General features: G+C 43.7%; 2 protein-coding genes across 2 annotated transcripts; both read left to right on the forward strand.

Annotated features, from left to right (window-relative positions):
• The first annotated feature begins 153 nt into the window (after positions 1 to 153).
• LOC6530779 lies at positions 154 to 1,342 on the forward strand. Its single transcript, XM_002091630.4, has 4 exons — positions 154 to 416; positions 473 to 685; positions 743 to 857; positions 1,121 to 1,342. The coding sequence occupies exons 1-4, from the start codon at positions 316 to 318 to the stop codon at positions 1,274 to 1,276; spliced, it is 585 nt and encodes a 194-aa protein (XP_002091666.1). The 5' UTR covers positions 154 to 315; the 3' UTR covers positions 1,277 to 1,342.
• A 3,553-nt stretch (positions 1,343 to 4,895) lies between these two features.
• LOC6530784 lies at positions 4,896 to 24,322 on the forward strand. Its single transcript, XM_002091631.3, has 8 exons — positions 4,896 to 5,005; positions 5,374 to 5,464; positions 21,803 to 22,026; positions 22,088 to 22,287; positions 22,903 to 23,011; positions 23,102 to 23,223; positions 23,289 to 23,563; positions 23,627 to 24,322. Exons 2-8 carry the CDS (start codon positions 5,392 to 5,394, stop codon positions 23,860 to 23,862), a joined length of 1,239 nt encoding a protein of 412 aa, XP_002091667.1. The 5' UTR covers positions 4,896 to 5,005; positions 5,374 to 5,391; the 3' UTR covers positions 23,863 to 24,322.
• Positions 24,323 to 24,345: the final 23 nt, after the last annotated feature.

The raw sequence follows: 24,345 nt of genomic DNA on the forward strand, positions 1-24,345 counted from the left end.
ACTGATTCTACTGTCCTTAGTATTTTTAACATTTTACTTATGTATGAAAATGGCACCAGTTCTTGCACACTTTGTCAACAAACAGCATTGATATTTATATATATTCAAGGTTACTTATTTAATTATAGTCTGTTCAAAGCACCTAATAACAGGAATACCTCTATTGCAAATACCGCATGATTCGATAACAGGGCTGTCACCATAAACTTCAGTTGTTATCGGCTTGGTGTTCTGCAGAAACTTGCAACTGGTCACACCCATGTGGCGTTGTTTTGCTTTGTTTACAATTTGAAATTGCTCACAAAAAGAATTTTGATGAAGGACTCAGAAGCCGCATTTAAACGACACGAGGGTGTTGGACCCCAGGTGAAACTCGCCTACGAGGAAGCTATTAACAAAATCTTCGCCGACTTGAGGTAAGCGGCAGACATAGTTGCACTGATAACAAATATTAAAAATGCTTTAATTCTAGCTGCTCAGATTTGCAAGCGTGGGATGCCATTTACCAGGAGCACGAAAACTCAGCTTTGGATACCGAAAGTATCGTTGATCGCACTCGTAGCCTTATGACCAAGGTTGTGCTCGAAATGAACCGATGCTTCTTCGCCAGCAACGATGTGCCAAATAAGCTGCAAACCTTGGAAATGCTCAAGGAACATTTTGCTGCCTACGAGGGCAAGGAATGGTACATGCGCAACTTACTTTCATTTGCACTTTTCACATACCTTATTGCATTCCATAGGAACTTGTACACTGCGGCCCCCGATGAACTCACTCGTCCGTTGCGCATGCGATATTTGGACTTCAGCCTGGAATTCATGGAGCAGCAATTGGCCTCCCAGGCAAAAGAGCTTGAGGTGCGACTTTAATTTCAGTAAACCCCGAAAGTAGTGGCACTTTACAAAAGTGCTGTTATATTTTTATGGTCCCAAAGATTTTTAAATTTAAAGAACCTTCAGTTCTTTAGTTCACTTGTTTTTATTCTATAGATTTTATTTTCATTTACATATCTAGGTATTTTCCATGCTATTTTTTTGTTGTACACCTCTTTAGAGGTTATTCACTTAATTCCCATCTAATAGGTATAACTAACTAATCTTTTAAAATATTCCAATTTCAGGTTGCTATGGCCAAAAGCACTGCCCATCGTGAGCGCCTGCAAAATGTCCATGACGAGCGACTGAAACTGAGTGCCCAAATGGAGCAGCAATTGTCTCAGTACGAGAAAATTAAGCCAGATCTAATTAGGATAGACCAGACAAATAATAATTTTTGACTATTAAATGCAATAAACAAATAAAATGCTACGCTATTATTATGTATCATTTTAATATTAGTTTAATAATGGTGTTTTAATGTGGAAATACATATGTACTTACAAATCTATGCATGAAATTCGTATTATTGAAATGAGCTGGTAATTAAGAGGAAAAATTGAAATTTTAATACGTTATACTGAGGTTATTTCATAAAATGCAGTGTTTTTTCTCTATAAAGTTTTGCTATTTACTTGCCAATACATATGCATATTTTTTGAGTGATTTCTTAGAATTGAGTGCTAGCAGGCTCACATACATAAATAAGAAGTATAAATCACCGCAATGGTATTGGTGTCAAGGAATAAAACAAATTCTTTGTTAGCCCTCCTTAAGAGTACATAAAGCTAATGTCCGATATATGGGATTTTCATTTCCTTTAAAAAACGTACTTATTCTAAAGATTTGCAGAAACATTTTAATGACAAGGAAGATTTTATTCCTTAAAGTAAGGTTATGTTAGATTGAGCGCTTTCACACAAACGCATTATTTGCTACTTTGGTTTGAGTGCGGCCCATTCCCGCATAGTTTCAAATGTCATCTTGCAACACTGTCACCAAGATTTCGAGTTCAATGGAATTCGACAGTCCGTTCTTTCGCTTTTGGCCGTCGACGAAGAAGGAGCTTGGTTCTCCTGGTAAGTGGCTTCCGATGTCCAGGACTCTTGGATCTGATTTTCCCAAGTGCTTAGTATCAGCAAGGTGTAATTTTTGTTTGGTTAAAGTACACGTTACTGGTACTACGTACTTCGAGAAACCTAACTACGGAGGATACAAAAAAATCGCCTGCAGTTTCAAGCTTTTCCCCACTCCTTGCTTTAATACTTATTTTAACGTCGTATTAAAGCCAGAGTTTGGAAAGTTTTGATTCTGCATTAGAAATCGCCACCCAACTTTGATTTTTCTAGAAATATTTAAGTCTGTTCTGCTTAGATTTGTGAATTTGACAAAATCTGCACAGCCGGCTTAATGTATTTTTAGAAACTTAGCACCTTTTGTGTAAAGAAAAAACTAAATGTTAAAAATTATTATATTTTATCAAATGTACCATAACCTCAAAATACTAAACTGATGAGCTAAAAAGCTATTTTCTCTTTGTTATTCTGCAATGGATTTATTTGCTTTAGGATTTATTTTTTCGGACAATTCAATCTGGGCGTTGCTTTCGCTGAGGTAGTATTGTTTGGAAGACTAAGTTAACGAGCATTCATCTCATTTTTGAAATTTTGTGTTCATGAGTGTGTTAAAAATATGTGTATCTTGTAAATTCCTTTGATTCTCCGCGTGAACGCCATTTTAAATATTCTCTCTTCGGAAAGTTGTAGAGTAGAGCAGCAGCTGAACTTTGAATGTGTTGAGGATTTGAAGTTCATCTACTCTCTTCCCTATTACCCCTATTGCCATCCTGCTCTAAACTTCTGCATTCCACTTTGTCCCGTTTTGTGATTTCTATTTTTCGGGATCTTCTTCGCGTTCTTTGCCCCCGGCATTCAAATTCCAAAAGTCGTCGCGAGTGGTTGTCTTTAAATATTAGCTAAAATCTACGTAGCCAACAATTTTCGGCTGTGGATTGGGCTAGTACTGTGATTTTAGCATTAAGTATTGCACATTCCCCAGCCTGAAAGTGTTAGTAACTGCCAACTAATAACAATTACCATATTTATATTATTATAAATAAAGTTACAAATTGCGTTTGAAGCGCTTCGGTTCGTCCCAGGAGCAATTCTGCACTATTAAAGCTAGTATTGCACTTGAGACGGCCGGATTACTTTTAAACGAATCATTTAAACAACGCATTAAAAAACAGTTTAAAAATATCTCACTTTCTAGATAGTTTTGCGGACGGTATCTGCGTCAATATTTCCTTGTTAGAATATATTGCACATTCACCGGCCTGAAAATATCAAGGACTTGCATCGAAAAGTGCTTGCAAATACACAAACATTTGCAGGACGGGTCGTGTGGCAGTGTATTGATTTCTTAGCTATATTGCACACTTCCCGCCCTTTAAATGTCCAGTGTTTCGACTTGGATATCTGTGAAATCATAAAATTATATAATTCAATTTGGGCTTTTCTTGGAAATGAACATTCCGTTAGGTGCGAGCGAGATGACTGCTGTTACGGTTCTTCCGCATTCCTCTTTCGGCTTGGTCCCCGAGTTGCCAGATCGGCGAGCTGCGCGCCAAGAGAAACGGAAAACTTGATAATTTTTTTTTTGCAAGTGGCAAGTGTTTAATTATTACAATTTGTGCTTAATTTAATTTTTCTCGAGACTAGAGCTATTCGCCTACAAGTGGTGCAACTAAGTAATAATGAGGCATTTTGAGGTGAGTTTAGCAAATTAAATTAGTGCGCTCGGTTGGTTGCTTTTATTTTGCACGTCATTTACCGTTTTTCAGGAGGGCCCATGGCCAGTATACATGTAGAAAAAAAAATGATTCTTATCCGTTTAATGATGGGATGGCCATTGGTTTGGAAAACTAACAAGTGGGAGCATCATGAATAATGCCCAAGCACGCGCGAAATCAAGAGGTGTGAAATTGGGTTCACCAGCTGCAATTTGATGCAGTAGGTGACCAGCAGAAGAACGCTTTGGTTTTTGGCGGAAGTGTAAGTACCGTTAGTACATATGTCTATATATAGCGATAATATCCATAACATCTGTTGCATTTAGCTGGGTTAAAACTATTACTTCCCAGTTCTCATCTGTGCCTGTTGAGAACCGGCAGTTCGTGCTGACAGCGATCGCAATTACATAAATGTTTGTTTTGACAACAATAGCGAGTGCAACAAAAACCTCAGCAATAGCTACAAAAAAGCCGGAGACGAGATTGCATAATTGCTTGTAAGATTTTGCTCCCACAATTTCTCAGTTTTTGTCATGGGACAACACAAAATAATACGAACTTACCGGCTGATTGTTATCTGCGCCAGAGAGCGCAAAAGAGAGCAAGTGAGAGCGATCCTTTTACCGTATTATACAGCTTCTCGGTTTTGAGCTTTTTCGCCTGCAAAAGTCGCTCTCTTTTTCGCCGTGCGCCAGAGATGCTCCCAGCGAGAGAACGACTTACAGTGGGCACTTTGTTTACTTTTGCGCTGCTTATCTAAATGTATTCAAATATAACCATAAATTGTAATGTAGCACTTTCGTAATTGCCGCCTTTATTTATGCACTGTGAACAGCCAGGGGCTAGCTGGCGCCTTAGCATCTCTTCCACTGTCCACGCTCTAATGCCTAAGAGGGTTGGTCCCTTAGCTAGTTTGTAGCTAACTTTTTTAAAACTGTTACGTACTTAATTACCATCATCATCTTAATTAAAATATTCAAATATTTTTAAAGGGGTTTCTTACATGATAAATGTAGATTGTACATTCAAGTTACATATTTTAAAAAGTATATGTGTTTTTTTTTTTATATGTTTGAGTAATTGCATTATCAAAATTTTGTTAATATATGGTGCTTCCCCTAATCTTGCCATATAAGTCTGGCTTCTCTAAAACTGAGTCAGCATCTCTGTACGCTGGCTCTCTGTATTCGCCATTCCATTCCCAATTCCGAGCTAATGAAGTTGCAGCCGAGCTGAGCATCAGTTGCCTGGCGACTAGCGAACAGCTTGGACGTGTGGTGTGCTCTTCGGTGTGGTTTCGAGTCTCGAGTTTCGAGTTTCCCCATATTGCAGCCGTCAAGTAAGAGACCGACCCGATCCGAGTTTTGTGTGATATGTGTGTGGCTCGCGGCTCGTTTCGTTTTTTATTTGCCGTTGTCATTGGTTTTTGATTTGTTGAGCGGTCGCCGCAAGCCACTTGACGGGCATTCTCTTCTGGCTTTGTTTCATAATAACTTGCTGTGTGTGTTTGCGGTATATATATATTTATATGTACCCATATGAATTGTGTCTGTGAAAACGTCAAAAAGGCCAGGCCAAGAATACAAATAACAAATAAAATGCTGCCCCGCTTGTGACGCATGTGCCGTTGCTTCAGTTCGTTCGAAATGCTTGTAATAATATGCCGTTTGTCTTTCCGTTTCTACTTCCCCCCCCTCGACCAATTAGATCCGGAAATTTTGGAAAATGCTGCTCTCAATGCAAATGTGGCGCTCTTTGTGGCTGGCGGCCCTTTTCTGCGGATTAGCCCATGCCAAAGGTAAGTTACTGTTTCATTTCTAATTGCAAAAATTTAAATATAAATACCAGAGTTGAGATCGGGGAGTGCAAGGCGAAAAAGCTTGAGAAGCTCCCATAACGCTGCATGATGTCATTCGCGCAATGAAACACAAAAAGTATTTTTTCCCATTTTGCTGAAAACCCGACAAACTGACCTCGTTTTTGGTCGTGAAGTGCACATATACACACAATTTGTGGCCATTTGGAGTGATGGCCGAATAAAACGATCTCTGATTTTGTCGGGGGCGTGCTGAAGCTTATTTCTTGTCAAAAAAACGAAAGACTGAGGCAACGAACTTGCCGACGTAATTAAGTTTGGTAGCGCGGCCCTGTCATGATTCACTCACTCGTTTCTACGCTTCCTGCCATATATTAATGCTAAATGGTATAAGGCATATATATTCCTCGATATATTCCTCGAAAGCCCTAGCACATTAGTCATTAACTTGCCTGCCCCTGCAAGTTGCCTTACACAGCCAAGACAACAAACGACTAAACAAACTATCAAGCGAGCGCGGCGAAAAAACAAAAGACCAAACAAGACACCTACACAAACACAAGTGCTGGGAAGGCAACATGACACGCCAAAATAACAAAAAAAAAAAATAATAAGATAATACAAAGAAATAAAAAACAAAGCACGGCCCAGCCAACAAGATAATATCGACGAGAGAAATACTTAAACAAAGCGAAAAAAAGGGGCAGCACTCATAAAGCCCACACTCAACTGGTCAAGAATCGGCTGGGGTTGTCTTATTAAAAGGCAATCAGAAAGGAGAATTAACTGCAAAAAAATATTACGCGAGAAAAATGCAGAATTAAAGGCGAAATACAGCCAAAACGGGCGACAATCGGCGACTTGTGTAGGCGAACTGGTCCCGGGAATTAAGATGCAGCCTAAAAATACATGAAGCCGATACGAATACATCTCTCTCTCTCTCTCTCTCTGGCCATATACAAACAAACAAATAAATATGTATGTATATATATAAATATACATATAGAAACGGTGCAGACGAGGCTGTAATTTACGGGCGAACCAAGCGAGACCGAGAGTCCGAGTTTCAGCTCCTCAACTCAACGTTCTTCGGCAGCCAAAGCTGAAAGCTAAATTATAACTTGCCAACTTGCACAGCAGCCGCGTTCGATGATAAGGGGCTTCGGGGGGCTGCTGAGGGGGCGTGGCTGGCTTAACTAAAGCGAAACTTTTGTTTGTCTGCATTAGGGAAAGTAAAAGTCTGACTTAGACCCCGAAACCAAACCGAAAAACCAAAGCGTTCAATAAAGAGTGAGTTCATTGTCTTGTTGCGCTGAGATTTGAATAGTTACAAACAATAATAAGCCATTAGCAATATTCATTCAATGTCGTTTATTTATTACTTAAAATGCAAATGAAAAAGTTAGATGATTTCAGAAGTGATTACAGATATATGCTTGATCTCCCGATCTTCTTGGCCTTAGAATTCCGAGAAACTGCCACCGGATGATGTCAGCGCCGGAGTGGAGAACTTCGCACTCGAGTGCACATACTGATGAAACCGAGGGACTGACCTTCCCGGCGATTAGCCAAGCGGGCAGTCATCCTCCAATCATATACCACCCTCTATGGGGCAGCTGACAAATCATCGAGCTGCGATTAACTCGCTTAATTGCTGACTGACTGCATAGGGAACAAAAAACGAAGCACACGCGACCTTGTGCAGCCGCCACATTAAGTCGAAGATCGCTTAATTTATGGCCAGAACTAGAACGTATGAACTGGCCATATAAATATAATAAATTGTTTACCCGGGAGGCTGCAAGTCCCCTTGCCACCCTCCTTAACCATTTAAATAGCATGCGAGACAGGACAGACTATCAGACAGTCAGACAGTCAGCCAGCCAGCCAGCCAGCGATCGAGCATTGTCGCATTAAGACAAAACATTGACATTGCATTGTGGGCAGGCGGAGGAGTCCGGAATTGTGTAGTGTGCGGAGCAACAATAATGATCAGCGGATCTGTGACAGGCGGCCTAAAAGGACAACCACAGAAACGCTCGTAATAATAAAGAAATTGCCAAAGACCAGAGACCAAAGAGTCGGGACTCCATGGATCCATGGATCCATGGATGACCATGTCCAGGCTGCGCCACATTATGCCAGCGGGCGCTCGGGCCCGCAACTCGGTAGAGTTAAGGCGCTGGAGTCCATGGGATGACCACGACGCGACGACCACGTTGATGATGATGATGAAGCTGATGCCACACAAGGCAAATAAACCGCTTCGACTTGGTCTTCGACTTTGGCCGAAGATGTGGCTTTGGCCCGGTCTCTTGACTTGACTTCGCTTTACATTTTTGCCTTATGTGTGCGAAAAATGCCAATTTTAGAGCAAGTCCAGCTCCCCAATGTCTGTGTCTTGTGCTCTTGCGTCTTGCGGCTTGCGTCCTGTGTCTTGTGTCTTGGCCCGGCCAACAACAACAGTGTGTGTGTGAAAAATTGCCCGTCTAGACAAGCGCAACAGGCCATAACAGCAGCAGAGCATTGGGAAGAACAAGAACAATCAAAGCCTTTTGCTAAGCTAATAAAATCGAGCCTCGATGCCTTGGCTGCAGACGCAGACTCGTGTCTGCTACATTGATGCTCCTGAACCTGAACCACAATCTGAATCTAAGTCTCTGAGTCCCACCAACCTGTCCTGTCCCCCAGCCACACCGAACTCTTAACCCATTAATGGCACTCAGTGTTCCCGTGTTGACCCAGAGAAATTTCGAACACACGTTTATCTAATCGGGGTGGCTTTAAAATGGGAAGCTCTAAATAGAGATTAATGCTATATGGCGATCAAGTATGAAACCTGATTAAGGAGGTCAGCAAGGGTCGGAATGAGTGATCTAAGTAAAATCATTAAACAAGTAATGAAACTTCAATAAATTTATATTTAAACTGCAGTTTGGTCTTCTTCCTACTACATTTGTAAACTCATGTTGCACCTTTGACCAATTCAATTACAATACTTATGAGTAATCCCCTTACTTAATAGCAAATTCCAGCAAGGTTACGTAGGGTTAAGGTCGTCGTCGGCTTTGTAACAATGCCTCATGCACTTGCACCCCGCCCCCCGTGCAATGCATTGCCCGTTTCGGCTTAGTTGGAAAAAAAAAGAAAAAAGGAACCCGGCCTAAACTGTGGGGCAAACGTGGCCAAGATGAAGCAGAAGGGGATCTGGGGATAAGACCTTCGCGGCAATGGGCAGATTAAAAGCTGGCGATAACAAAACGAGCAAATCGAATAGAGGCGGCTTGCTTTAAGGGCTCCGCCAAGAATCCAGGCTCAAACTGGGAGCAGCCCATTGAAGTTGGTTAGTTGGCCTGGCCAACAACAAGTACGCGGAGCGCCCTTTATTCTTTACATTGTTGTTGTTTGTGTTTTGGTTACCAGCCCAGGCCGCCCAGGCATTTGTCATCAAGTGCTGGCCATCTCTTTGTTCGCCGGCGCATTTTATTGAATAATAATCCGATTGTCGGGGCGACGAGACAAAGACAACTTCACTTGCATTGGCTGGGGGATTGGGGATTTCGCGATTTTGGGATTGAGGCTTTTCTTTTTCAGTTTTTCAGTTTTCTGTTGTTTTTGTTGGTTTTGGCATTAATTAGCTTAGTTGGTTGTTGCAGTGTACCGTTATGCACTGACCATTTTGGCAACATGTTGCAGCAGTAACGCAAAATCTGACAAAATCCAACTGCAGCAAGAGAGAGAGTCGGCCTTAAAGGCTTTAAACTTTTGCTGCCGTTTCGACCACCGTTTTGGCCACAATCAATTCGCGCAACGCTCCCCAAAGGCAATTTCCAATCGGTGGCGACTCCGCAACACATGTGTGGCGTGTGGCGCGAATTGCGTAAAGTGGAGAAAGGGAGGCGGTGGCATTGGTGGTAGTGGTGGTGGTGGTGCAACCGATAACTGTATATGTACTCGACCACTAACGGGTTCGGCACTCCTCCGGCGAACCGCTTGCAGCGCATAAGGCATGCGTATTACACAAGACTAATTGTATTAGGCCAAGATGCAACAGCAACTAGCAACAGCAACTGCAGCAGCAGAAAAAGTAACTAAGGCCACATAAAACCGAGCGAAACAACTGCAACTGCTGCAAATTTGCATGTTTTGCATGTGGACATGACTGCTAAGAAGGCGAAACTGAATAATTTTATGGGAACTCCAGACAAAGGCCTGCGGCTTGTGACTGAAATCAAGACTCTACTCCAAAGCGAGGTTCAATACAATACGAGAACTATATCGACGACTCACAGTGCCAAACACACTTTCTGGCATTTTGGCGTGCGATTCGCATACTAAAACGAAATAAATGCTTGCCAAATAGTTTACAGTATACTATTACTGTACAGTAATAGTATACAGTTTATTTTATTTTTTTCAAGGGAAATCTTGAGTATTTTTTTTGGCTTATTCTCTTATTTTATTATCTTTTTCCTATAAAAATTGATTGTAATCTTTTCTAACATTTACTACAAAGTTAGCACCAGCTTTGCAATTAAAGTTTATTGCCTTATATACTGCTACATTATTGTCCGTGTGGTTTGAATTATTATTTTTTTTAATGGACGACTATCGTTGTATAAGCCACGAGTTTTTATCTCTTTATCCGCTCATCAAATTGCTATTTTTGCGTATTGGTAGTAAAATGTTTATTAATTGACACTCGTATACCGTGCGCGGTATAAGTTCTATAAAACAGGTCTTGGTAAATATAAAAATAGCCACTTTCGACATGAGATCTCTGATCAACTACTTATCTTTTGGCCACTCTTCAATCTGGGAACCACTTTCGCAAAACGCTCCATAGCAAAACCACCTGATGCCAGTGGCATGCCAAAGATTCCAGCACTTCGGTCATTAATTTCCGCTCCCATTTCTCACCAAAAAGTGCGCAAAAAAAAAAAAAAATTGAAATACAACGGAGACAGAGACAGAGACGCTTTGCAGAAATTGTCAAGCGTCTCAGGCCCAACGGCATGGCCAAACATATTTATGAGGCCTGATAAGCCGCCAGCAGATGGGGCAGGTAAGGCAGATGCCTCCGATCTCGGCCTGACTTGTGGTTTATGCGTGTGAAAGCCGCCCGGGGGGACAAGATGGAATCTAGAGCAAATATTATGTAAATTTTTAGCTGCCCCGGGGGCGAAATCCGGAGCGGCGTGATGATGGCCAGTGGTAGTAGTAGTTTGTGGTAGTAGTAGGCGCTTTGGCGACTGCGACTGCAAAGAAAGAAAACCTGTAGCTAATCCTGGTGGGCAGCCCGCTTACCGTTAGAGCCAAGTTGGAGTCACCAAAGCGGCTCGTTGGGTTTTTAATTACCGAATGCGAAATGCGAAATGCAAAATGCAAACTGCGTAGCGAGCGTTTCAAACGCAGCCGACAGGCCGGGCTAACGGAGTCGCATCTTGAGAAGCGCCAGAACAGGATCAGCTCCACATGGAAATTAATAAGGCGAAAAGGAAAAGAAAAACAAAATAAAACATGAACCGAATGGCGGAATGGACCGAGACCAAGTGCGTAAGCTGGCTGGCCCCTCGGGCGGGCGGGCAGAAAGAGTTATGGCTTGCCACAATTGCATAATTTATGCGAAATTTATTTAATCTATTAGACGCTCTGACCCGCAACAACGGGGAGCGTTCGCCCCTCTCGCTCGCCCATTCGCGCCGCATGATAAATTGCATGTCTAACTGCATGTGGCAAATTTATCATATTTATTTGTTCTCCAACTGCTGCGTTGCAGCATTTCAGCATTTCTTTGTTAATACCCCGTTTGCAGTGCGGGCATTTTTAAGATTGATCACCCAAAGTTCTTGGGTTATATTCGCATTATAACACAATCAATTCTGTTGCGCAATCAAAACGTTGGCCAATGGAATTATTTAAACTCGTATATTTCTTTGTTACATGTTTTCAATCGCATTCTTTTCCCGGAGTTTCGACTGTCGCTCTTTGTGAGGGAGTCACTGACCGACTGTCTTTCTTTTAAATGCAAAGCAGGCAACTCCAAAGGCGCCATTATTACTGCGAAAAGGGTAAAAGCCACAAGCCAAATGTGGTTTATTATAAAAATTGATCTATTATACTGCTATTAAGTGAATCAAATTAAGATGGGCTCAGTTTTGAAGTTCGCTTCTAGTCGATAGTCAAACAGTAATTGATCTAATAAAAGTGAAGTTCTTATTAACATAATATCAAAAGTATTTATAGATTTGTGATCTATGTGCAATTTTCGGCATACTTGAAACGTTCTTTTTCGCCGGTATCCACTGTACAAATGCCTCTTTCATCGCATGTGGCTCCGCCAGAATTCACAACACAATTTGCACACGCACGCACCAAAGTCAACGACATTGCAAGGAAAAAAAATGAAAAATTTAACTGAGAGAGAGTTAACGCTGTATTTGTTGTTGTGGCTGTCTTTTAATGACAACAATAACAAAAGCATTAAAAAGCGAAGACTAGAGGAAGGAGACTTTTTAATGTCATTATGTAGTTTCTATTTTCTTATCTTGCCCGCCTTTGAGATTCTTTCTTTCGGCTAACCTGATTAAAAGTTGCCATTTAATTATCCGCGTTTCTGCTTTTAATGCCCGAGCTCATCAGTGCATGGAAAACAGTGTCGGTGTGATAAAATCAGCAAAAAATGTTGTTAATTAATTTATTGAATTCCATTCCGTCGAAACCGAGCATAAACCCACAATTTACGAATGCGGTGGGCAACTGTAAAAATGCGCACTGCCAAATGAACTGGATCAAACTCAGAGAAGAGTGCCAGCGATGAGGAGCTGCGCTTCGCAGTTTCTTGGCCACTCAGCTAACGAGAAGTAAGTTCGTGTTCTGAGTCTTTTGATATGCGCCTGCAGCTGCTCACAAAAAAGGAGGAAAGATCAACAGCAGCATCAACTGCAACACGTGAATGCGTTTGAAGTCCAAATTACATGGCAAAGCGGGGAGTTAACCGCAACCACAAAAGAGGTTGAAAAGAGTGGAGGGGGAGGGGCGGTTACCGCATGGGCTGGTGGGTTGGTAATTGAAAAGAAATGCCCAAGATGCATATCCCAAAAATGAACAAGTTGGGTCGTCAAGGACGGCCTTTTTGGACTTGTTGATACCCGGTGTTTGCACAACTTTCTGTCTAAATCAACCTTTAAGACAAACTTGGTGCAATACTAAAAGTAGTAAGCCCATTTAAATAGTATATAGCTAACTGAAAACAAGCAAAAATTTATTGCTAAAAATAATAGCCGAGGCTGGGCTGCAGCATTCAAATTTAATAAGTGGCTAATCGCTGGTTGTTAAACTTATTAGTGCCATAAAACCTCTATTTAAATTTGCTAGTGTGGGAAAGTTGCACGGCATAAAAATGTTAACTTAATGTGCCGTAAATCCATTAGACATGCAAAAGTACTGTGTGCACTTCCAGCATTTATTTGCACGATTGCATTAAATGTATACCCTTTGAAAATAAAAATACCCAGTACATTAGAAATAAAACCACCAGGAAGCTGCAGCGGGCGAAGACAGTTAGCCGGCGGTCAAATCAAGTAATTTCTATCCCCTCCCGAATCTGCCAAATGCTCGAGCAACCTGGCATCCAGGAAGCTGGCGATTTTGCATTCCATTCCCGAAACGGTTTCGCTTTTTTTCAAGGGCAAATTGTACTTAGATTGCAGATAGATGACGCATAATAACATCTGCGGTTTTGCCATGAACAGCAGGGTTTCCAAACCGATGAGATAACGAGCTTTAGCGATTTCTTCGTAGATTTTCTATACCCTTAGCTGCCACAGCACTCATTCATGGTATTTCCGTAGAATTTCAATTAAAATGTCGCCCAGGCCGCTCCTCCCTTTCGTTCCCGCAATTAAAAAGCGCCGCAGACAAACACAAACTCAAACACACCAACTGAAATCCAAACAAAATAAGTGAAGAAGAGGCGAATAGACCGAGAGATATAAATAAAAGGAGAAGAAAATGCTGTTAATAATGCCGCTTGGCATGTCAAAAACGGTTATTAACGTGGCCAGATGGCCAGGCATGCGATCTCCGCCGGTAAGGAGTACTCCATGCTCCATGCACTATCCACCATGCACCATGCACCATGCACCATGCTCCATGCTCCATGCCTCCATGCTGCATGGCCAAGTGCCTTTCAACAAGTTTGTAGCAAGCGGCGGACAAGCGATGACCGTGGCCAGATGCAAGTTAACCCGCAAGTCCGCTCATAAACTACGCACTTATCAAGATGCGTAGAATGGAATGTCTACCCAAAAACCCAGTTGGACAATTATAAATCAAGCTTGGCCCACTCTTCCCTTTTCGGCATTCTCTTTCCTGCGCTCCATTATGTGTGTGTGGATGCTTTTTGGCTGCATCCAGTTGTCGTCGGCACACGCAACCAAATAATAATGTCAATTGCAGGTGTGGGCCAAAACACGACACCGTGTCGCCCGATCCTTGCCAGCAGCCGGCGCAGTTGGTAAATGTGGCCAATGCCCAAATGTGACCAAGACAACGCCCACGGGCAACGATTTTGGGCATTAAGGCTCCGCCATGCTAAGTAAAATATTACCGCTTTCAAATGGCCCATCCTGCATCTGCAATGGTACTCGTGTGGTTCTCCCTATCCTCCAGCTCTTCCACTCTGCAGCTGCAATAAATTTCCAAGTTGTTGTTATTTTGGCTGGCGGTCACTTGGTCAGTCGGTTGTCCCATATATGTACATATGCATGTATGTGAGTTTGCCGGAACACTTGTAAAAAAGGTGTAGCAATGAAGTGGGCTCAACGGAAGAGGCTTTATGACCGATAATCAAAGAATGGGTGCTAAAAAAGAAAACTCAGTTTTACCGCTTTTTTTATATGAAAATACTTTTACAGCCAGCAATGAAAAGTATATAATTTTTTAGAGTACCGCAGTATATTTCTATTTATTTTGCTCATTGGATTTTATAACTTTATGAGGAAATTACGAAAATTAAACAGAATTTACGAAAATTGAATAGAAATTAAGAATAGTATAGAAATTAAGTTTAAAATTAATCTTAGAATTCCGCATTTCTTTGGCAGCCAACTAGGCTGTAGCATTTCGCACAGTGTAAGCACAAAGTATTTCTATTTCGTTTCTGCCACGGACACCTTTGCCGGGTTGATTAGCCTAACCCCCGGGGAGATTTATGTTTTGACCCCATCGATAATTGTGAGAGCTGTTGGCCGCGTCCACAATTAGCAATTGGGTTGAGGGTTCAATAGGTGTGCGATCGTCCATTCGATTTCCAATTGAGTCCAGTCAGTCTGGTCTGTGGCCCATGATCGTTTGATTAATGGCCGATCGGCTGGAATAAAACTAACAAATATTTTTGTGTGTCATCGCCCACAGAAATGTGTCAGATTGGGAATCGCTTGGAATTTCATTTGATAAATGAGATTTGCAGTTTGAGGCAATGAAACTCTCGTTTGCGGCAGCGGCAACAACTTTTATGGGCAATTAAGCGTAAAAAGGCATCGCGTATCGGGCATCGGGCGATTACGTAAAAAGAAAAGCCAATTATATGCCGCATTGGGCATCGGAAAAGCAAAGAAAACTTCTCTTGGCTCGTTGCTCTCGGCCATCTCATGCGATTAATATGGTAAAAACAGCAAAAGCAACATCACAACATCACAACGGCAACAAGAACAACACTTTCTCGTGCTGCCAATTGAATTAATTCGTATGATTAGAGTCTCTTCTAAGTATTTTCTTATTAATTTGTCTTCGCTATACAGTTACCATAGTTAGAAGCAGTTGCACGTAAAGGCCCATTAACCAGAATTTTCCCACTCTTTCCACCTGTTTTTTTTTCTTTAACCCGACCTTAAACGCATTCTGCATCTCTGAGCAAAATGACTCAATAGGGTAGAAACAATGCCACTCGCTTTCATTCAAAACTTCTTAGCGGTAAATGCAGCTTGTTCTTTCCGCGTTTCTATAGCTGATTCTGATCTTGTTGTTGGCAGCAGCAATTTGGCTTAAACCACCATAGCTACAGCTACAGCTGAAAGAGCGGGGAGCCGAGTTGGCCAAGGCGGAAACCAACAATTTAGCAAGTGCTGAAGCGCCGCCAACTGAAAAATGTGTAAATAAGCGAAGGAATGACTGAATGGGCTGGAGTACAGTACATCAGTACAGTAGATCTTGGCAATGCTGCTACCAGAGGTAGAAGTTAGTAGAGATGATATTACCCTTTGGACTTACCTTTTGGTGTTCGGGAAATATTTCTAAATATTATTGGTGTACAGCTGTTGAGAACTTAAAAGTAATGATATTTTGTAATTCAAACAATTTTCCTTTTCGCAACAAGTTCTTGCACATGCAAGAAAGGAGGCTCCACTGTGCTGGGTTGGTTGCACCCAGGCACAGGTGAACACCGATCGTGACGTGGAAACAGCGACAAATTGTCAAGGGAGCTTAACATAAAAAAAGGGAGCCAAAGCCAAGGCCCCGCCGTGTTTACAGTTACGTCACGCATTTGTCATCAAGCCGGGCTAACAAGGCCAAATTAATTCGAGCCAGGCCATGAAGCGGCATCGCGTAACAAGATGATGCAGATGCAGCCAACTTGATTTTCTGACTGACTCTCACCTTGGCAATTAATAAGTTTAGCAAAAAACCAAAAGCTGAAGGAAGTGGAGGAGCCGGCGGAGTTGGAGGATGATGATGGCCAAAACCGAGATGAGATCCGGCGAGCTGGCCGGCCCATCCATCCGGCCTAGCAGCGCAGTCATGCCTCATGTTCCGTGTGTCTGCACAATGCCACATGAGGTGGCAGCATGGCGCAGCTTTTTGCATGCAACATTTACATTTACATCTGTTGACGCCGCCTGAGCATTAAGCTTATCCTCAGCCACATCCACTATTCACTATCCACCATCCACCGTTTACCTTGGGCACAAACTCAAAGTCATGGCCAGGTTTGCTTACTGTTCATCCGCTGGCTGCATCGGCACTCATGTCCAAACTGTTGTGTAATTTAATTAGCCAGCTGCGCATAATGTTCACGCCAAGTGCATGGCAAAGTTGCTAAAGTTGGTGGTAGCTGAAAGATTTACCGTTCCCGCAAATCGGTTAACAACTTGAGCAGATGGAGGTGTAGCGCTTTGCATCTCATCTTTTAAATATGGCCAAATGTGCGGCCAGTTGTCAGGCATGTTTATTGCACCCAACTCCGTTCGCCCAGTGATCGATTGGCCTCTAATTTAAGCGGTCAAATGAGACAGGAGCCCGCGAAGCGCAACTCATTGGCTCAGTGTTTGGCCTTAATGTGTGGAGGAGCTCACAGTTTCCGGACTCTTGGCTTCTCGCTTGATGATGAGACGGAGAAGTAGCCAAGATGTGTGGATGCTGGCACTTGTGAAACGTTGGCGACGACGACCACGACAGACGCAATCAGCTGACGGAATCGCAGTTCTATAAATGGCAGCCAGCAATTGCGTCATTGGAAACAATTAACAAACAAAAAGTTGTTGGCCGATAATGACGAAGACGACACCATTGACAGAGCGTTCGAGAGATGGAACGAATGGCAATTTGCGCCGGTCGCATACAACTGGCTGCCACTGTACTCACTTTGCACACAGGAGTAACACGAAGAAGACACGTCAAGATCGGAAAAGTACACAGGAAAAACTCTTGCCACAGCTTAAAGTTCCCTTCCAGATATGACATTGGAAAATTATAATAATCAAATATCTTAAATTCTAACTGGTAACGGGAGTAGATATGTAGCAATAATAATATTATTTCAAGTTGATGATTCAATTGGTTTAATGGTTACACTTATTTCCCTCTATGCCAACTATCAACTCTCTTGGTAATATTATTATTTAAAGAGCTAGAATCTAATGACGAGTTTGGGCAATGCCCAAAGACATTTTCTAAGTGCATGAGTGGGCTTTGAAATGGATTTCCTGGTAGAGAGGGCGAACGAATAGAGGATCTCTAATACAGCAACTAAATGGTTTGCAATTATCACATTTGCAGCAAGTTGTCGTCTGTGTCCACTCGAAAGAAAGAGGCATACCCCCACATAAACACCACGCCTCCTGCTGTTCATGAGCGGCGGCAAAAACCCGTTTGTTTATTGAGTTCCCGTCGCATTTTGATGGATTTACGCGGCAACATTGACACATTGACACTGCTTAGCATATTGGGGGAGCCATTAGGAGCGGACAACTCCCACTAGGAAGACGACTGGCGCTGACCTGTTGGGGAACTCCATGAACAACAACTTCATGGATCGCCCCTCCATCCAAATGCCTTCATTTACCCATCACATTACCCAGCTGCAGTTGAGGTTTTCTAATTTATTTCGTATGCATGGCCGTTAAGTGTAATTGGTCACTGAAAAGGATGATGAGGCTAACTGCAAGCCAAGTTCTTGGTGGGGGAAATGCCATGGAGCAGGGGGGGTTCGGGAAAATTACCAGTATTTCCTGTGGCTCCAACTCCAAGATTGATGATAATCGTGCGTCGTGTGTGTCAAGTTAGTGGCATATGGCCCAGGCCAAGTAATTCCACCAGATGCCAGGCGGGTGTATGTGGGGCCAGAATGCGCCGAGGATCAACAGTGGAAGTCTTGTCATAAATGTGAAAGTCACAAATGGCACCTCCACCCCTCTCTTTCACTTAACTCCTGCAGGACCGGCCCCTTCCCCGCCCACCTGACAAATCGCTTGTTTAATTCCTCCCATTGAATGGGTCTTCGCATCCAACCGCCTTCTTTTCCCGCTGAGTGGCCAGAGACGCCTCCAGGCCTAACACTTCTTCGCGAGGAGGAGGAGGAGCGCCGAAAACAGTTTTCCAGTTTCCGATCCAGCCCAGATCCGATCCTCCACCAGATCCGCCACCAGCAGCCAGAAACGTGACTGGAATCCCACACAGGGGCTGCCATAGTGACACAGACGACGGAGGGAGGTTACCATGGTGCGGGTGCAGTGTGCAGTGTGCAGGGTGAGAAGACGCCGAGTCAGACAATTGCATAATCTAGCCGTGGCCATGGCCATGGCAATTGCGATTCCAATTGCAGTTGCACTTGCAATCCCAGACGAAACACACACACACACATACACATACACACATTGGCCCGGGAAGCAATTGCTGCAACATTGCCCCTGCCCCAAGGCTGCACTGAGCGAAATGCATGAGATATTGCCAATTAGAGGAACTCAATGCAAATGTCATTTCTTCTGTTCTATGTTAAAACCAAACATTCTGCCTAGAAGATTTCTTGTGTAGTTTTCTCCCAGTGCAGAGCAGCTGAGTGGGGACAAAGTGCACTCGAGGAGAGTGGCAGGCGGAGATGTCTTTCCCACCTTTCACGACTACTCTGCGGCGGCGGAAGAAGTGGAAAAGTCGGGGAGGCTGGCGATGACTTCAGCCACAAAACGATGCCATTTGCATGGCAATGATTTGGTTATTTTGGCCCAAACTTCGTTCTCCGTTCGCCGGCGTTTGGAATCATCCGCTCGAGTTGACTTGGCGTGGCTTGTAAACGATTTTGCACGTTGCAATTGTCGGTAGTTGTTGCTTTTGCTTTTGCTGTTGCTGTTGCAGCAGTTGTTGTCTTATTGATTTGTGCATTCATTTGATTGTGCGCGCGCATTTGTTGCCAAATTGTTTGAAGGAGAGCCCAAGAGCCGGGGCCAAAAACATTGTCGTGGCTGCTGATTGCGATAGGATGGCTTGGCTAGCCACTTGGTTACAGCAGTGCTGTGGTGCTGACTTGGCTGTCCTGTCTATCTATCTACCTTTTGAGCCTTCGAGGCATGTTCGCCTGTTGATGACTCCCCGAATTGCTGCCGCTGCTCCGCCGTGATATTTCATGCTCCCTATACTCAATGCCCGTTTTTCTGGGGAACTTCGCTACGGGTCATTTTCGGCTGTAATGTTATTTCTTTTAAATTTATTGTTAATGGAAATTTATGCTACGCTCAACGGTTGCGGCAACGACATGCTGCTTACATGATTGGGCGGCATGTGGCGGGGCATGTGGCCCATGTGGCCGATGTGGCACGTTTTGCTGATTTGTCATGTTCGCAGGTTAAATGCTAATGCCTCGACTCACTCAGCCTTCGATCGGGACTCCCACTTGGCTGGCACTCAATCTGATTTCAAGTACTGCTGCCGATGCCTCCCCCACCAAAAAATAACTGCTCCACAGCGATTCCTGGCGAATGTGGGTTAAGACTTGACTTTGTCTCGAAGCGGTTTAGGGTTCTCACGAGTTGGCTTGCCCCATAAAAATGGTGTCAAATAAATTGTAATCAGCGGCCAGCAATAAAAATTCAATAAAAGAAGTTGCGGAAAAGCCAGACAAGGGCCAATATACATTGAAATTCAATTATTCCGACTGCAGTCCAAAGTCTGCCGCCTAGCCCACTAGCCAATTTTAAGAGCCAACAACTTTATTGGACATGACTTTGGCTCCATCTATGGGACTATCCACCATTCCCGACTGGACATGGTAGTTCAAGTGGAGGTATCTTACGGTTTTAAAAGCTAAAGAGATCGCTCCACGGGGAATCGCCTGCAGACAGTAGCAACAATCTATATACATTTTCATACTAAGGAAACCGAAGAGAAGCGTATTTTAATTTAGGAATAAAATAAGATATATTTATTGAGCCACGGATTACACGATTGGAAACGGACCAACCTGTTCGCCACTGCTACTAAATTACTCCGTTGTTAGGGCCACCATCCTTATCCGCATTCCCATCACCATCACCATCTCCATCACCATTCCCAGTCACACTCTGCATCTTATCCCATCCGCTCGGAGGAATTGAATGGCTCGCTGCCATGTCTGTGTGTAATTTAGAGTCCATCAGACCTTTTCAACGCCTCATCTCCGGCGTCCTTAATTCTCTATTAATGCCCGTGCTGTGGTATTTGTTTTATTGGCGGCTTTCCTCCTGTCTTTTAGCCCATTCACTCTCTTTTTTATTTTTATTTTTATTTTTTTTGTGTTGTATCCTCTAGAGATCAGAGCTCTTTTCTTGGCGGAAGTCAAGCTGCCGTTTGTGGGCAGACTGACTCTTATTTTAATTTCTTCGGGCGCCGCTTGCATTACGCCCACCTTGAGGCAGTTGCTCAGATTACACAGTCGCAGACTTTTTCCAACGTCGGAGCGTTAGGGGCGAATTGATTCGCTGGCTGGGAGAAGAACGAGGGTCGTTGCAGTTCCATTGCCATTTTTAATTGCCTCGGGTAGTGCTTTTCCGCATTTACTGCCCGATTTCATTGTTTGGAGTTGGAGATTTCACTCTCGCAATGGCTAATTAAGCCAAATTATCGCATGTCCGCGGCTCGTCTTACCAATGAGATTCCCGCCCAGAAATTGCGAATTTGCCGCGGCCATTAGTATGAGATTAAGTAGTTAGAGTCAATTATTTAAATTAGTTTTGCCATCTACAAATGCCAATGCGGCAGACCCACAGGCCGCTGCAAATCCTGCACAACAAATGGCTTCGTTGGCAAAGCATTTAAGCCGATAATTCCGTGGCATACTACACATGTTCGACGGTAATAAGAATTTGATTGCCCGGCCGGGGCTAAAATTATGCCAAAGCTAAAGCCAAAGCCAAAGCCAACGCAAAAGCCCACCACCAAACTAAACCAAAGCAGTGTGTGAGTGTGTCTGGGGCTAATGCCAAGTTTTTGCTTTCCACCGGCCCCAGAAAGTAGCCCTGCGGGTTTATTAAGCCACCTCGATAATGGGCAACGCAGAGCGGTACACTCAGACAAATACTAACAACATATATAATATACAGACATTCCTAATGACTTTGCTACATGAAAAGTTTTAACATAATTACTTAAGCAAAAATGTTGAAAGGAAAAGAATGATTTCATTGTAAAGAATATTAAACCAATTATATGGAATATTTGGTTAATTGGATTATTATTTTATCCACGTGTAGCAGTGCACGAAAAACAAAAGACTTAAGCCACAAACTTGATCCTCACAGCATGGCAATTACGTTTGGCAATTGTTTAGTGTTTGCTAGCCGAGTCCATCTCGTCAACGTCCGACGACGACGATGATGATGATGATAGGAGGCGTGGTCCGGCTAGCCAGTCCAGAATCTAGAATCTAGAATCCAGTCCAGCTCCGATTACTGGACGACATGCTAGCCCACTTTTTCCGAATATACTCATACTCACAGAATGTGGAATGTCGGCAGCATAGATATATGTTATGCACATATAGTAACCAATTTTGGTTTCATATTCGTTTTTCAGGTTCCCACAAGGTGCATTGTTCGGAGGATCAGATGCGGGTAGACATCGGACTACCGGATGCGGAGTCGAAGGACCAGAGTGCTCCGCAAATCTATTTGGAGGGATTGAAGGGATATCCGGATGAGCGATGCCAGCCGCAAATCGATGGATCGCTGGCCGTTTTTCGGCTTTCCCTCAGTGATTTTTACGAGTGCGGCGTAACGAGGATGGTCAACCAGCTGACGGTAAGGAAACTCCACTCAATCCGGCTAAAAAACAAAATACCCTAGCTCTGGTTCTTTGCAGGGCAAGAAGGCGTATTACCATAAAATCATCATCGAGTCAGCCAGCAGCAAGGAGATCGTCAGCGTCAAGTGCATCACCGCCGCCAGTCCCGCCTATAATGTGATGATGAATGCCACCACCGGGTCCAGTTCCACGTCCAGCGGCGGCATCCACGGCCTGGTCAAGCGGGATGTGCTGCCGGCGGGATTCCAGGAACCCGAGTAAGTCCCTCGACAGGCACGGGCACGCTCCGGATTCGAGTGCATCCTCTTTCGCTCTACACTCTACTTTTTTTAATTGCCCATAAATGCAAAGTACATCTATGCACATTTTTATGGGCAATCTATGCAAAAGCTTATGGCATATTAAATGCCCACTCCGGCCCAGACTTAAACCCGACCGAGGGCCATAAATCAAACCTATTCCAGCTCATTGCCTCCCACTCTCGCTCCTTTCTCCCTCTCTCTCTCTCTCTACCTCCCTCTCTCTGTCTTTCTTTCCTTTCTTGGTCTTTTCCGAGAGTTGCCATTACCAGGAGGTAATTAGCCGCCAAATCGACGCCGGCGGCTTCACATGCGTTAATACCTCCACAGTCAATTTAATTGCGGGGCGTGTCGGGGTCCCTCTCTCCAAAGCCTTGGGTCTGCGCTTTTTGCCAGCACATGCCTTCCGCTGAGCCCGCGATCCCCTGATCCTCAGATCGAATACAATGTTTGTTTTTCGTTGCCCGACATTGATTTACTACCTTATTGGCGGGGTCCTTTCCCCGTCGATCATTAAGACCTCGATTCGGGAACACACTGAACACTGAACACACTGAATCGATTTGCTTGCAGGGATCTGGAGATCACCACGTCGCTGACCAAGCGGGCACCAGAGCCACGACTCTCAATTGGCGTTAGCCAGGATGGCCAGAAGTTCACCAGGGACTTGACAGTAAAGTCGGTGGGTAAAACCAACTGGAAACAGGCTTATTGTCTTATGTTCTATTGTCACATAACATAATCTTCATTTGATTACCTTTCGCCGCAACAGGGCACACCTTTGACAATGGAAATCAATCTGGATGAGGACTCTGCGCCTGTTTATGGTCTGGGTGTGAACTATTTGGATGTGACGGACACGCACACCTCCTCGGAAACGCTGATCTTCAAGGGGTGTGTTGCACATGGCAGTATATTAATCTGAATGCATTCAATAAAGTTTATTTTGTCCATTTCAGCTGCACTGTGGATCCCTATCTGTTCGAGAACTTCAACACCATTGACGGCGACATTTTAAGTGCCAAGTTCAAGGCGTTCAAGTTCCCCGACTCGTCGTACGTCCAGTTCCGTGCCACGGTCAACGTGTGTCTGGACAAGTGCCTCGGCACCCAGTGCTCCAACAACCAGGTGGGCTTCGGGCGACGCAAGCGGGAGATCAGCTCGGCGAACAAGGTCTACGAGATCTCGCTGGCCATGTTCCTGCAGGTTCAGGATATCGAAGGTGTCAACAAAAGTGAGTAATATGCTACTTAGCCATATAACATCTATATAATCATTGAATGCTTTCCATTGACAGATGAGGTCCTGCAGCTGGAGGAGAAGCTCAGGGAGCTGAAGCTGGCCAACCAACGCCTGGCCAGGAATAGCCGCGGCAACTTTGCCATGGAACAGACGGCCGCCAGTGCTCAGCCCGCCTTTGTGGTGGACGAGCGGGAGTTGGGACACCTCAGTTCCGGATCGGGTGCCGCATCGAACGGCGTGGCGCTGGCTGTGTGGACGATTGTGGGGGCATTGAGTTGGCGGCTGATGTAGAAGTTGTAAATCTCTCAAGGCGTGAACGACGTGCGAGTGCGAGGAATGCTAATCAGGGCGGAATTGCGTGCAGTGGCAATGAACGAAGGAGGGAATATTAATGTACTACCTAACTACTAAAATATATACCTATACTTGATGTAACTGCCATTTACAGAACGTAATTAACTTTAAAATGTACGCGTAGCTTAGGTTTTCAACGACTTATGGCAGCCGACATTGCGACATTGCGACAGAAACCGAAAAAAGATATAGAAACAGACAGACAACAGTGATTCTTATAAAAATACACAAACAAAAACACTTACATATAAATATATAGATATGCATATATATTGGAGAACTTGAAGAACTCGGTCTAACTCATAAGCACCTACTAGTCTCCTAAGTGTAACTGTTAAGCTAATTTAATTAACGACTAAACTAAACGAATTAATTGATTAAACGAATCTCTGATCGATGCGCCTTTGCCAAGTCCGTTCA

Source organism: Drosophila yakuba, chromosome 2R (assembly GCF_016746365.2).
Source record: "Drosophila yakuba strain Tai18E2 chromosome 2R, Prin_Dyak_Tai18E2_2.1, whole genome shotgun sequence".
In the NCBI taxonomy this organism is placed as follows: domain Eukaryota; kingdom Metazoa; phylum Arthropoda; class Insecta; order Diptera; family Drosophilidae; genus Drosophila; species Drosophila yakuba.

Bases quoted from the DNA above. Each gene is read 5' to 3' on its own strand.
- LOC6530784 (XM_002091631.3), top strand. From the start codon at position 5,392: ATGCTGCTCTCAATGCAAATGTGGCGCTCTTTGTGGCTGGCGGCCCTT. The intron at 22,027-22,087 runs GTAAGGAAACTC...GGTTCTTTGCAG, and splicing joins GGATGGTCAACCAGCTGACG to GGCAAGAAGGCGTATTACCA. The intron at 23,224-23,288 runs GTGTGTTGCACA...TGTCCATTTCAG, and splicing joins GAAACGCTGATCTTCAAGGG to CTGCACTGTGGATCCCTATC.
- LOC6530779 (XM_002091630.4), top strand. From the start codon at position 316: ATGAAGGACTCAGAAGCCGCATTTAAACGACACGAGGGTGTTGGACCC. The intron at 417-472 runs GTAAGCGGCAGA...CTTTAATTCTAG, and splicing joins AAAATCTTCGCCGACTTGAG to CTGCTCAGATTTGCAAGCGT. The intron at 858-1,120 runs GTGCGACTTTAA...TTCCAATTTCAG, and splicing joins CCCAGGCAAAAGAGCTTGAG to GTTGCTATGGCCAAAAGCAC.